Source organism: Peromyscus californicus, unplaced genomic scaffold (genome assembly GCF_007827085.1).
Source record: "Peromyscus californicus insignis strain IS unplaced genomic scaffold, ASM782708v3 Scaffold_7__1_contigs__length_154581171, whole genome shotgun sequence".
In the NCBI taxonomy this organism is placed as follows: Eukaryota; Metazoa; Chordata; class Mammalia; order Rodentia; family Cricetidae; genus Peromyscus; species Peromyscus californicus.
In genome coordinates, this window is record NW_026294595.1 from 62,796,276 (window position 1) to 62,809,834 (window position 13,559).

Sequence of the window (13,559 nt, forward strand, 5' to 3'; positions counted from 1 at the left end):
GTAGTGAACTTCGAGCAGCTGTCTGAGATAGAAGATCAACTGCTGTCAGTTTGAAGAAGTCATGTTTATGGTCCTTATCTTCACCTTACTTGACTAATTCAATGAAATAGTCTTATACCTGAAATAAAGGAAAAGAACACTATGCAAATCTTATTTAGGTTGTGTATACACACATACACACACATATGTATAGCAATAACAATTAAAGAAGAAGTCATGAATTTGAAAGAATGTCAGAGTGGCATCAGGAATTGCAGGAGAGGGAGGGTCGTGAAAATAATATAATGCCAGTGCATTCATGTGAAATTCTCAAAATATAAAAGAAAACATCATTGACAATGCTTTTAATCATAAACACTCTTTAGGACAAAAGTCTGGGTCAATAACTAAAGATGAATCTTATGAAGTTATTCAAAAGGGGATTTAAGAATTTTCTCATATTGAGGAAGGATAGTAGGCACACTTACCTTTAGGTATTAGGTTAAGATTTAGAATGTAGTGAGAGGTTAAGCTGCTGTAGGAAAGTAGCATAGACGGTTGCTTTCTAAGATTCATGACATCACTAGCCCTGAGAAGCTATGTTTCCAGTACAAGACTAGTTTACTTCTTGCTGAATGTGCCTTAAATCCAATTCGACAGCTATTGGTTGCCACCAACATGTGGGTGGCATCAATGTTAAATTTTAAAACTAAGCACATGATTTTTTTGTGCTAGAGAGTTGGGTCCATTCTCTTACTGAGGCTGGCTGGAATAGCCAGAAAACTAGAAAGTGGAGGTTTAAACAGAAATGTCAGCCCCTAAGCATTTGTCTATGTTTCTCAGCTATAAAGAAATACCTGCCACAGGACCACTTATAAGGAACAGAAATGAAGTTCCTTATATTTGGGAGCTTTTAAACTCATGATCAAGATGTCTACATGTATGATGTCTATCCAAAGTCTACCTCTCATAGACAACTGGCTAATTGTTTTCATATTGCCTAATGTTTCCTCATGTATTATGTTAATGACCCTACTTTCACTTATATTGTGTAAATGCTCTTCCTACAGGACTTAATTAGGTCATTAAGGACCAACCTCTATATTATCACTTTGTCTATTGTCTTAGTCACTTTTATACTGCTGTAAAAAGTACCACAACAAACACCACTTATACAAAAAAGAGTTTATTGGGGGATTGCAGTTCATGACCATGATGGTAGGGAGGATGACAGCAGGCAGGCAGGAATGGTGCTAGAGCAGTAGCAGAGAGCTTACATTTTGATCCACAAGAGGTAAGGAAAGCTAACTGTGAGTCACACGAGGTTTTGCAACCTCCACGCTGACTCCTAGTCACACACCTACTTTAATAAAGTCACACCTCCTTATTCTTCCCAAATAGTTCTACCAACTGGGGACCAAGAATTCAAATATATTAGCTGATAAGGACCATTCTCATTAAAACCACTACAGTTATTAATTGGAAACACATGAATTTGGGGGACACATCAGACCACAACAGTGTTGATTGTGTGACCTATGAACAGATACCAACATAGGACAGAATACTGAATTCATGGATGGAGGAACTTGGAAAATTTCTGACTGATTACCAGCTTATGTCCAAACCAAATGCACAAATATTACTATCAAGCACATACAAGACAAAATGTAGACTTTGTGTCATAAAATTCACTAAGCAAACGAAAAAATAGCAATGGAAATAATACTAAAAGCACCAACTCTAGTGGTGGTGTTGGTGGGGATTCAACAGTGTGTGTGTGAGTATTATTTCTGTAAATTATTAAAGCTATAATCTCCTGGTAATTCTCCTAAAGATCTTAAGAATATTCAATATAGACAAACAAAACTCAGAATGCAACTACAGACTTCTGGAGATCTTTTCAAGAAAATAGGACCAGAAATTGCTGAAAATGCATGACATTCAGAAAATAAAGGGCAAAATATAATAAATGTCATCCATCATCTAGAATTACTTTAAAATAAATAAATAATATTGAAATTAAATATAAAAGTTCTGTAGGATAGAAAATAAGAAAAATTAAAATTATACAATGTTCAAAGACACAATCTCTACATGGCATTGACTTTGTTTGCAGTAATTTTAGGTTTAAAACATAAAATGAAAACAAAATTAAGCAAACAAATGTTCAAACACATAAAACAAAAGGAAACAAAAATCCCTGCAAATCTAACAACCAAACACATGTTACAGAAATATAATTAAGCATGTGTCACCACTTGTATAAGATTAGTTCAGTGGAAATGCTAAAGATATATTGAATCAAAAACTATAAATGTTGGAAGGAAAGTGACATTAATGGAGTTCTGTAACTACTTAAGAACTATTTTATTTGACTACAAGGGATACATTACAATGTTCTATATATTATCATGAGTTTTTCTTTTTTGTGAATCAAAAGGAATATACTGCTATAGATACTGGTATTGACTTATGCTTTCTTTACCACATTTTATTAAAACACTCCATGTTATATATTAAGTACAAAGTTTACTTAGGTCCTTAAAGACTCTTAGAAAGGCATTTTTCACTTCTTTGTTTCTAAAGCTGTAGATCAAGGGATTAAGCATGGGGATCACTAAAGTATAAAACACGGATGCTATTTTATCAGTTTCAAATGAGTGAGTGGATTTGGGCTGTAAGTACATGAAGAGTAGAGTCCCGTAAAATACTACCACCACTGTCAGATGAGAACCACAAGTTGAGAAGGCCTTTTTCCTACCCTCTGCAGAATGCATTCCATATATGGCTAGTAGAATCAGAAAGTAAGATACTAAGACTACAGAGAGAGAGGAGATCAAATTAAGTGCTGAAAATAATATGATCAATAATTCTATATCCCGTGGATTTGAACACAGTAAAAGTAACATGGGGACGTTGTCACAGTAGAAGTGGCTGATGACATTAGAGCCACAGAAAGTCAATGTAAAAATCTTACTAGTTATCAGCACAGCCTGGAAGATACTGTAGAGGTATGGAATGACCACCAGCACATGGCAACGTCTCTGAGACATGATCGCACTGTAGAGCAAAGGGTTGCAGATAGCCACATAGCGATCATAGGCCATGGCAGACAAGATGAAAAGTTCACTGATAATGAAAGTGATGTAGAATGCCATCTGTATGGCACAAGCATAGTAAGAAATGACATTTTGATCCACCACAAAATTCACCATCATCTTTGGGTAAATGACAGTACAATTGCCGAGATCAATGAAAGCCAGATGTCTGATAAAATAATACATAGGTGTGTGAAGGTGAGAATCCAACTCTGTCAAAATGATCATGCTCAGGTTGCCTATCACGGCGATTCCATAGGTGACTAGGAAGATCCCCAAAAGAGGAAGCTGCAGCTCAGGCCTGTGTGTGATTTGTGTCAGAATGAATTCAGCTGGCACTGTTGAGTTCCTGTGGCTCATTTCAACCTTCTGAAAAGATACACAAGTGCCATCAACTTTTGCATAGAATCATTCAAGCAAATTCAAAGACAAGATAAAAAGCTGCAGTTAATGGCTCAGAGAAAAATGATTTTAGTATCTGATTCTAAATGTTAAATAAAGTTTGGAAGGTCTACTTCCTAAAAGGGGAGGTCCTTGTGAGATACACTCAGAGTTATCATTTATATTCTTACTAGAATCAGTAAAATAAAATTTGCATTCTAATGACTGTGAGAAAAATGATTTTATTATTTGCTCAGATACTGGGAATGCAATCATTAGATTCTTGTGTAGAAATATTGAATATATTTTATTCATCTAGAAGACTACAATTTTTCTAAATAAACTTTCTCTTATGTATGATAATTCTCATGGACTTTAAATAAGCTTAAATATAATGGTGGATACAACATGAAACTAATGACATTTCAATTTAGTTTTGTGTTTGGACATTTAAGGTGCTATGTAGGGCTTGTAATAATTGGCATAAAAAAGGTATCACTATGTCAAACTTCTAAAGCAAGCTATGTTTTTCTAATATCAAATGGTTGGTCCTGAAAACGTACATAAAATTTATATGGAACAAACAGGATATATCTAAGAATACATATACACATATATTATTGTCATAGACATAGTTATTGCATATATATGCATCATATACATATATGTATATGCATATATTCATTTAATAAATATTACTGAAAAGGAAACCATGAATTTGAAGGAGAGTGGGGAGGTTTATATGGGAGGATTTGGAGGGAGGAAAGGAAAAGGATAAATGTAATTATATTATAGTCTAAAAAATAAGAGTCAATTAAAATCACTTCCTCTTTCCATTCTGAATTTTGTCCATTGTATTTTTGCTAAAATCATGAACCATCTCTACAAACATTTGTGGGGTCAAATTAAATGGTCAATAGTTGATGAGGCTGTTTTGTGATAACTACTGGGAACATTTAAAAGCTTGAAAATTACTAGATATACCATGAAACAAAGTCATATTCCAATGGAGAACTGATGTTAAAAATACTTGTTTTTCGGTATGTGAATGTGAATCTGAAATTTCATTAATAAAATTAGTATAATATAATGTGTTGTTTGTACTAGTCACTTACTAAAACTGAATTACAAATTTTCTACTCTGAATAAATATTCTTTATTTCTTCAGTGGTATGTATAACTTCTGTGTTTATTCCATTCATGATATATATATATACATATATATATGTATATATATATACACACACACATATATATATATCAACAAAATTTAAAAAAAGGAAAAGAAACAAAAACACAATAAGACAAAAAGTACTAATTTAAAAAGAAAGTAGTAGAGGATTTAAGACACACAAAAGGGGAATATTTTCTTTATAGTATATGTGGTTTATGTTGTTATACATGGATCATTAATATTTAATTGTATATACTTTATTAATACATAACACTATTAAGACAGACATCATGATGAACCACTTTAACACAGTTTTAAGCATTCATTAAGCTTCATATTAATAATTAATTTATTTTTAGAATTTTACAACAGAGTATTTAGAATATATGATTCCTAATATTTCCATATCAAGTACCATTAACATGGAAAACTGGTAAAAAAAATCAAATGCTCTAATTAGTGACAGGAAAACTAATTCAGTCTAATGTTTTGAATGTACCTTCTGTCAAACTCCGAGTTGCCACCAGGAGATATAGACACAGGCAGCTGCAATTTTCAAAGAAAGAGGAAACTGGGTATTAAAAGTCTCATATAAAATACACAATAGAGTAGTAGAAATATATTGCCTAGGTATCAGGTAGAAACTTCAGGAAGGCTACATTAAGACCTCAAATTACAATTTGGAACAGTAGCAATGTAGTATAATCTATGGTGGTTAGGAGCAATCACAGGAATCAACTTAATCGGTGTTGGGTTTGGCTTTCTGATAAAGAGGTCTGGGGAAGAGGGTGACTATCTATTGCTGGGATACCTTCCTAGCTGAAGTTGTCTGCTGCTGTTGAGTGCTACTCTTATTTAAAGACCCTTCTTTGCTCATAAATAACAACAAAAAAACCCCTACTTCTAATTGAAAATTTTGATTTTAATTATCAGGACACAGAGACTGCTATATTATTGTGGTATGAGATGAGTTGGACTGAGTAAAATAATTCAGAACTGGGACAGCAATTTTCTTTCTCTTTGATGTGTCTAACTTGTTCCAGCAATTCCTCAAGCTCATTCCTTAAGACTGCTTTCATTTTCAGTTTCAGCAATTATATCCTGAAGATGTCTAGGTTTCATTACTGGTCTAGTCTTTCTCCTTGACAAAGAGAATCCCTGGTTTCCTTTGAGTATCTTAAGATACACAAGCAAAACAGCCTCACACAGCGTTAACCTTAAGGCTCATAGAACACAAAAGCTATGAAGAGGAGGCACTGAGTTTTCAATCGTATGTGTGCTGATAACAATTAAGAATTAATTAGTGCTCACAGTTTTCTCAGAAGCTTCACAACTATTTAAAATCACTATATTTTTCTTCATTTGTTCAGTGTTTACAATGTCTGATACTAGAAAAAAATCAGATGTTAAGCAGTTTTGTGGGACATTAAAACAAATGCTAAAAGCCTGTGAATGTTTGTGCAGGTGATATACAAAATTAAAATGATTTTCACTTTATGAAATTGCATGAAATACCTTAAATACTTCATTTTAAAGTGGTGGTTTATATAGTAACACTGAAATTACATGTTATTTATAAAAACTGGGTAAAACATACTGATTATCCCTTTTCATTTATTTGAAAATCAAATGAAACCACACATCTTATTTTTTACTTGGAAACATGTTATTAATGATTTTAACTGGTGAGATCAATGATATTCTTATTTTTTAATTGTATTTTCCACTTGCAATATCTAAATCTCATATTCACCTCTCAAAGAGCATGCAGCAGCTGTTCAATTCATAGAATTTCATATATTCTCCAAAGAAATACTAATGTGGGTGATAACAACTATCAAAGCAGATATTTACCTTCTGTAATATACCTGAGAGGCACAGCTCTTGCAGACAGTGAAAGAATCAGTAGGCTCTAAGAGTCAATGAAGACTATGAGGCTCCAGTTGCCCTAAGACCTGTGACACTTCCTACTCACAAAGATCCTGATTTCCTTCTCCAAAATTATTCTTCCTTTTGCTCCAGAGAAGGAAATTTAAGGTTCTCCTCATTATTTGTGATGTTCCCAGAGGTGATAGCATATAATTTGTTCAGTTTATTATGCTTAAATTATCTAAGAGATTTTTAAACAAAATTGCATTGATGTCATTCAAGCTTTTCCCTAGTGAAAAATCATAGTCAGCTCATAAAAAGAATCAAAGCAACAAACTGATCTGAAGATTTCCAGGGAGACCTGAAGGATTTATGGGCACTGACTGACTAGGTTACAAAGTCAAGTATTGAGGCGTTAATGGAAAACACTGTAGCACCAGTTTATTTGTATTAAATGGAGAAGTATCATGCTGGTCATGGCTTTTTAAGTGAGGTTGTTATCACACAAAAGATTTTGAATGTGTTTTTCTTTTTTTTTTCCTTTTTTAAATTTTTTATTTTATTTTATAATTTAATTTAATTTTACATATCAGCCACGGATTCCCCTGTCCTCCCTCCTTCCACTCTCCCTGCCCCCGCCCTACCCCCAGCCCACCCCCCATTCCCATCTCCTCCAGGGCAAAGACTCCCCTGGGGATTCAGCTCAGCCTCATAGATTCAGTCCAGGCAGGTCCAGTCCCCTCCTCCCTTCACCCAGGCTGAGCAAAGTGTCCCTGCATAGGCCCCAGGTTCCAAACAGCCAGCTCATGCACTAAGGACAGGTCCTGGTCCCACTGCCTGAGTGCCTCCCAAACAGTTCAAGCTAATCAACTGTCTCACTTATCCAGAGGCCCTGATCCAGTTGGGGGCTCCTCAGCTATTGGTTCATAGTTCATGTGTTTCTACTAGTTTGGCTATTTGTCCCTCTGCTTTTTCTAATCGTGGACTCAACAATTCTTGCTCATATAATCCCTCCTCTTTCTCGCCTATTGGACTCCCGGGGCTCCACCTGGGGCCTGGCTGTGGGTCTCTGCATCTGTTCCAACAGTCATTGGATGAGAGTTCTAGCACGACAGTTAGGGTGTTTGGCCATCCGATCACCAGAGTAGGTCATGCATAGTAAGTTGTCACTGGTTTTGGAAGGAGACAAGAGAAATGGATGCTCTCACAGCAGAGCTGAAATACATTATATGCATGTGATTCATCCTAAGCTTCTTTATACTTATAGACTTTTTCTTCTCATGAGTAACTAAACCAAAATTGATAACTGTCAGCATGGCACAGCTTTGTGTTTCCAGGTGCTCACCGACACAGAAGGATTATTGCTGTTAATGATGACCAGTGTTGCTCACTGTTAACTCTTAATTTCATAATATGGTCATGAGAAAATGTAAAGTTCTGATCATTGTGTTGTGTGTAGGGAAATGACCATCTCACTGAAACACACTATTGTATATTCAGCATATTCAAGAAGAGTTGCTCACAATGTAGGAGATAGATCTACATGAACATATTCATAACTGATTGCTTCACATCAGCAAAGTACTTCACAAGCAGGAAGCACAAAGTATGCCTGTGAAATATATCAGCCTAATGTGTAAAAGCTGACATAGCCACAAATGTGCTCAGATGCAAGACAGTCCCAATTGCTGCAAATTTAATTCAGTCTTTGATCCCTACACCAGATCCCTTAACTCATCCCTTTGTAACTTGTACTGTCCCTTACTCTTACTTAGCATATTCATTTTCCATACTCATCGTTTATTCATCAATACAAATAAAATACATTCTGCAAAACTGAATCATGTCAATTTTGCAAGTAAAATATGGATTTCTCTGAAGGAAGACTGATATTAACTCATTCATTCATTGACGTGTTTAATCTCAAGTAGAAAATGGGCATGTTTAAGACTGAATGTAAGTATATGTAGAACTCCTTCATGGTTAGTACTTATCCAAGAGACATTCAGAATACAGTTGATGCTGCCAATCACATTAAATATAACTTTACCAAATTATACTTTACCATAATATTTAACACCTCAGGAACATATGTCATATCATTTTCTGAAGTTGTAGATAAAAATGACAATATAAAATAATAAGGATATAAAACATAGAAGCCAATTTTTCAGTGTCAAAAGAATTACTGGACATGAGATGCAAAACCTCAATACCAAGAAATTTTGCAGTGTAATATAGGAGTAGAGTTTATTTTGATAAGCACCTACACTTATTGACATTTTGAATCACGGAGTTAGGTCATAACTTCAATCAGTGAATGATATTGGTCTGCAATAAACAATAAATGGGTGTTTGCCCTGGAGAAGATGAAAAATCATATTCATGCTGATCAGAATTGAAACTACAAAGATGGTGAGAAAAAAAGATAACAAAGCCAGCAAATGTGACTGATGTAAATGCTCATTCGAATAAGGTTGTTCACCGCAAGCACATTGTCTTATTAAATACTGGCTTAGAAAAACTCTGTGACTCAAAATTCTGGTTTGCTGAAACCAAACTCACAGAGATCCTCCTGCCTCTGCCTCCCGAGTGCTGGGATTAAAGGTGTGTGCCACCACTGCTGACTGTACAGTTACTTTTAAGGGTTTCTCTGCCAATAGAGCCAGTAGGTTACAGCTCTCAATGTAACTGTCGCTACAGAGTTGTGCAGGGCTGAGAAACAGAGTGCATTATTTATTTCAGAATTGTTGTTGCTAAATAACTACTCTCTATTTATTTAACACAACAGTTGAATGCCTGAAGAAGTTTCAGTGGCTTTATTATATGTGAATGCATCTGTTTCTCCTCACAAATTGCTTTACTGCTGCATTTTTTTTTGTTCGTTTGCTTTAAAAATTAAACTGCAGTGTTTCCTGGAATGGATATTCAGCTTTGCTTAGCAGTAAAAATGTGAGACATCTTGAACACTCTAATTTCGTGCTACATATAATTTCATAGGAACATTGGCTAATATAGTAGTTGAGAGATTGGCAGCACAGTGTGTGTAAAAAGCTTGCAATGTGAGAATAGATTCAAACAAGTGAATATCAGACATTTTTGGATTCTTACATTAGACACCAATAAATTAAAAACCAAGTTATTTATTTTTACCTATTCCTCATTTTAGAAATGTCTACTGCATATTCGTATACTACTTCCCTTGGTTAACTCTTTTAACCATAGAAGTCATTCAAACAGGAAATGCCTTGCTGCTGTTTGTTTTAAGCACATTTCTTTTTATTAGATGATAATTCATTTTGAGGAACAGTTTCCTTCATTTGGAAGCTGTGTCTGTCAATAACATTCACTTGGAATCAGCTGAAAGCTGTACTATGTATTTTAAATGAGCCATGATAAATTAGAAATGAGAAATAAGAACCCAGAGGACTGCTTTAAAGCATTGTGGGTATTGTCAGCTCATCAGACACTAACTAGAGTAACTTGAATTATGCATCTCTTTGAACATCACAGACACTTTGGTGTGGGTAACAGTGTTTTAGGCATTTGTGCTCATTTTTAATGACTGTTACTTAGTGTATCCTACAACTATAAATCTTAATTGAGATATTTTGAAACGGTCGTGTGCATGTTTGCCTTATATCATAAAAATAGTTATAACTTGATTTTTGTCCTGCCATTCACTGTAAACTTTCAGGGTCCTTTCATTTCTGTTCAGGAAATCCTGTAGTTTATTGTTGTTATTTAACAGTATTAAGTGAGTTTTTGTATATTTCATTTTAACTTTATTTGTGAATAGTGATTGTGGCATGTTTGGGATGTTATTTTAATATTTCATAATACAGAAATTTTAATTTTTAAAAAAAAGTTCTGGAAGAAACAGATTCACATATAATGGTGAATATCAGATCACTAGTGCTTTTCACATTTGTCAACTGGTTTTATGTTAAACTTTGTAGCCTAACTGCTGTTACTTATAACTGACAGACATATGTATTAACATTGTACTTTGAAGGTTATAAATATTATGTGAAATTTCCTTCATTCTGGTTTGAAATTTATAATAACTAAATCTCTGGGTTATATAAAATGTGTAAAAAAAAAAGAAAAACTCTGTTGATCGAAATACCACTGGGTGAAATGGATTTCATGTGCTATCATCTGGGGAATATTAAATAAAGAAAAATAAGATGGATGTAACATTTTTGACATTTGATTTTTGAAAATACCACTGTTATTTACAAAATATATTAAATACTGTCAAAGATAGAGGTAAAAATTGAACATAGGTTACAAAGAAGATTGACTTTATTAGGACTTAAGGTGTTACTAAAAACAGAAAAATAAAAAGGATTTGAAATTTGGAGGGCATGTTAGGGAAAAGTTGGTGGAAATGGGGTGAACCATTTGATCACATTTCATTGTATACATGAATAACAATTTCAAAGAATAATCTAAACATCAATAAATAAGTTATTAAGCTAAGAAAGCAAAATTTTCAAATATTTTAAGAAGCTAAATTCCTCGTATGTAACTGGGAAGACCACATGTAAAATCATGTGTCCTGCTACTTTCAACATTCAGAGGAAGATATCTATCCAAAAAAAAAATCAATAACACTAAAATTAGGTAACCTTGAAGAAGTTAGTGATAGACAGATGAGTACTTTTAAATACATAATGCCAAAATAAGAAAATACTTGTAACAATACTGGATTTATAGTTAAAACAGAAAAAGTTAAGTATAAAACCTTAACATTTGCTTTTTTCATATATAAAATAAACTATACACTGGCACTTCAATATCAGCTGTTTTCTTTTTTGTTTGTTTTTGTAACGGCTTGAGAAATATTATGGTGATGCAATCACACTTCAGCATTAATAATGTGTTGTATTTGAGTGAAAGAAGAAGAGACAAACCTGCTGTCACATACAAAAAAGAGTGAGTAGGGCCTCAGAGACAGCTCAGCGGGAAGAGGCTCGCTGCTTCAATATCTCTATTGATTAGTTCATAATTTGCCATAGCTCCAACAACTGTGGGATCCAACATCTCTTGCCTTCATGAGGGAATCTACACTTATGTACACACACACAAACACACACAATTGATCACATACACAAAATTAAAATGTTATAAAATACATCTTTGAAAAAGTAACAGCAGCATAGATGGATATTTATAATAAAATAACCAGAAAAACACTTTTACTAAAAGTGAATGTTTTCAGAATGAGTCTTTAACATTTATTAGTTTATATCTGTGTGGCAGACATGTTCTCTGAAAGTGTCAAAGACACCATTTTTTATCATATTGCTTTATTTATTAATACTACAAAACAGTGAAGATAGATGTGCCCCTCCCCCCAAAAAACACTAGCAAAAGAAAATATAAGATGTTGATATAGAGTTTACCATTTATCACCTTTGGTAACATATAAGCTTGTATCACTAAATGAAATATTTATTCTGAAGCAAAAAATAATAGTAAGGATTCAATATTAAATTGTGATTTAAACTATTACAGGGAGCTTGAGTACATATAAGTGAAGAAATATCTGTCAACATGAACTATAATACATTTTACGTGGGGTTAAATTATGCAACTATTTTAGAAATGTTATCACAGGACAGTCACAGTTATCAAAGATTACTATAGGATTATTTAATACTGGACAATACCAAGTCTTTATAGATTCTTAAAGACTCTATGAAAAGCATTTTTTACCTCTTTGTTCCTTAAACTGTAAATCAAGGGGTTAAGCATGGGGATCACTAAAGTATAGAACACAGAAGCCATTTTGTCAGTTTCAAATGAGTGAGTTGATTTAGGCTGCACATACATGAAGATTAGAGACCCATAGAACACCACCACCACTGTCAGATGGGAACCACATGTGGAGAAAGCCTTTTTTCTACCTTCTGCAGAACGCATTCGGAATATTGTTAACAAAATCAGTATGTAGGACAAAAGAACGACAAAAAGAGAAGAGATTAAATTAAAGGCTGAAAACAATATAGTCAACAATTCTGTCTCTTGGACTTGTGAACAGATCAAAGGTAGCAAGGGGACAACATCACAATAGAAATGGCTGATGACATTAGTGCCACAGAAAGTCAAAGTGAAATACTTAATAGGGAACAGCAGAGCCTGGAAGGTGCTGTAGAGGTATGGAATGGCAACAAGTGTGTGGCAGCGTCTCTGAGACATGATTGCACTGTAGAGCAGAGGGTTGCAGATGGCCACATAGCGGTCATAGGCCATGGAAGACAAGATTGAAAGTTCGCTGACAATGAACATAATGAAGCATGCCATCTGTGTGGCACAAGCATAATAGGTGATGGTATTTTGATCCACAACAAAATTCACCAGCATCTTGGGGCAGATGGCAGTGGAATTTCCAAGATCAATGAAAGCCAGGTGTCTGATAAAAAAGTACATCGGGGTGTGTAGGTGAGAGTCGACCTTGGTCAAAATGATCATGCCCAGGTTTCCCACCACGGTGATTGCGTAGATGGTGAGGAAGACTGCAAACAGAGGGAGTTTCAACTCAGCACTCTGTGTGACTCCCATTAAGATGAACTCAGTAGGCATTGTTGCATTTTGTTGGCCCATTTTGTTGATCCAGAATTAACTCTTCTTGAAGAAACTATGCAAAGATTTATTAGATCTTTTTCATTGTCATATAAACACTGTAGTAGTTATAATTAGAACAGACAATTTATTCACAAAATAGAAAACACATGTAATTTTTACATATTTTTGAATAAAATAAAATTTTGCTTTCCTGAAATAGAGAAAATGTATGAAGTACATAAAGGAATAGGAATGGTTAAACTCAAGACTCAGCAAGAGTTGATATAAATACATAGAAAACAAAGCCATGTAAGTAATAAAAATCCATTGTTGTAAGAGGCACATGGTCTGTCGTAGCAGATTTCCATTCATTCTGAAAATTCATACACAATCTTTATTTTCTCTGGGCTATGGAACTGTCCAATGCAATCACACAATCATGTAATCATTTAACTACTGTATAATAAGGATTTAGCAGTTTG

The 13,559-nt window shown here is 34.2% G+C and overlaps 2 protein-coding genes across 2 annotated transcripts; both read right to left on the reverse strand.

The window, feature by feature from the left end:
• Positions 1–2,498: 2,498 nt before the first annotated feature.
• Positions 2,499–3,455, reverse strand: LOC128101729 (olfactory receptor 8K5-like). The gene has a single exon (XM_052725057.1). It carries the CDS (start codon positions 3,438–3,440, stop codon positions 2,499–2,501), a length of 942 nt encoding a protein of 313 aa, XP_052581017.1. The 5' UTR covers positions 3,441–3,455.
• An 8,734-nt stretch (positions 3,456–12,189) lies between these two features.
• LOC128101600 (olfactory receptor 8K5-like) lies at positions 12,190–13,116 on the reverse strand. Its single transcript, XM_052724855.1, has one exon. It carries the CDS (start codon positions 13,114–13,116, stop codon positions 12,190–12,192), a length of 927 nt encoding a protein of 308 aa, XP_052580815.1.
• Positions 13,117–13,559: the final 443 nt, after the last annotated feature.

What these genes read in the sequence shown, in the direction of transcription:
- LOC128101729 (XM_052725057.1), bottom strand. Translation starts at nt 3,440, where the DNA reads ATGAGCCACAGGAACTCAACAGTGCCAGCTGAATTCATTCTGACACAA.
- LOC128101600 (XM_052724855.1), bottom strand. Translation starts at nt 13,116, where the DNA reads ATGGGCCAACAAAATGCAACAATGCCTACTGAGTTCATCTTAATGGGA.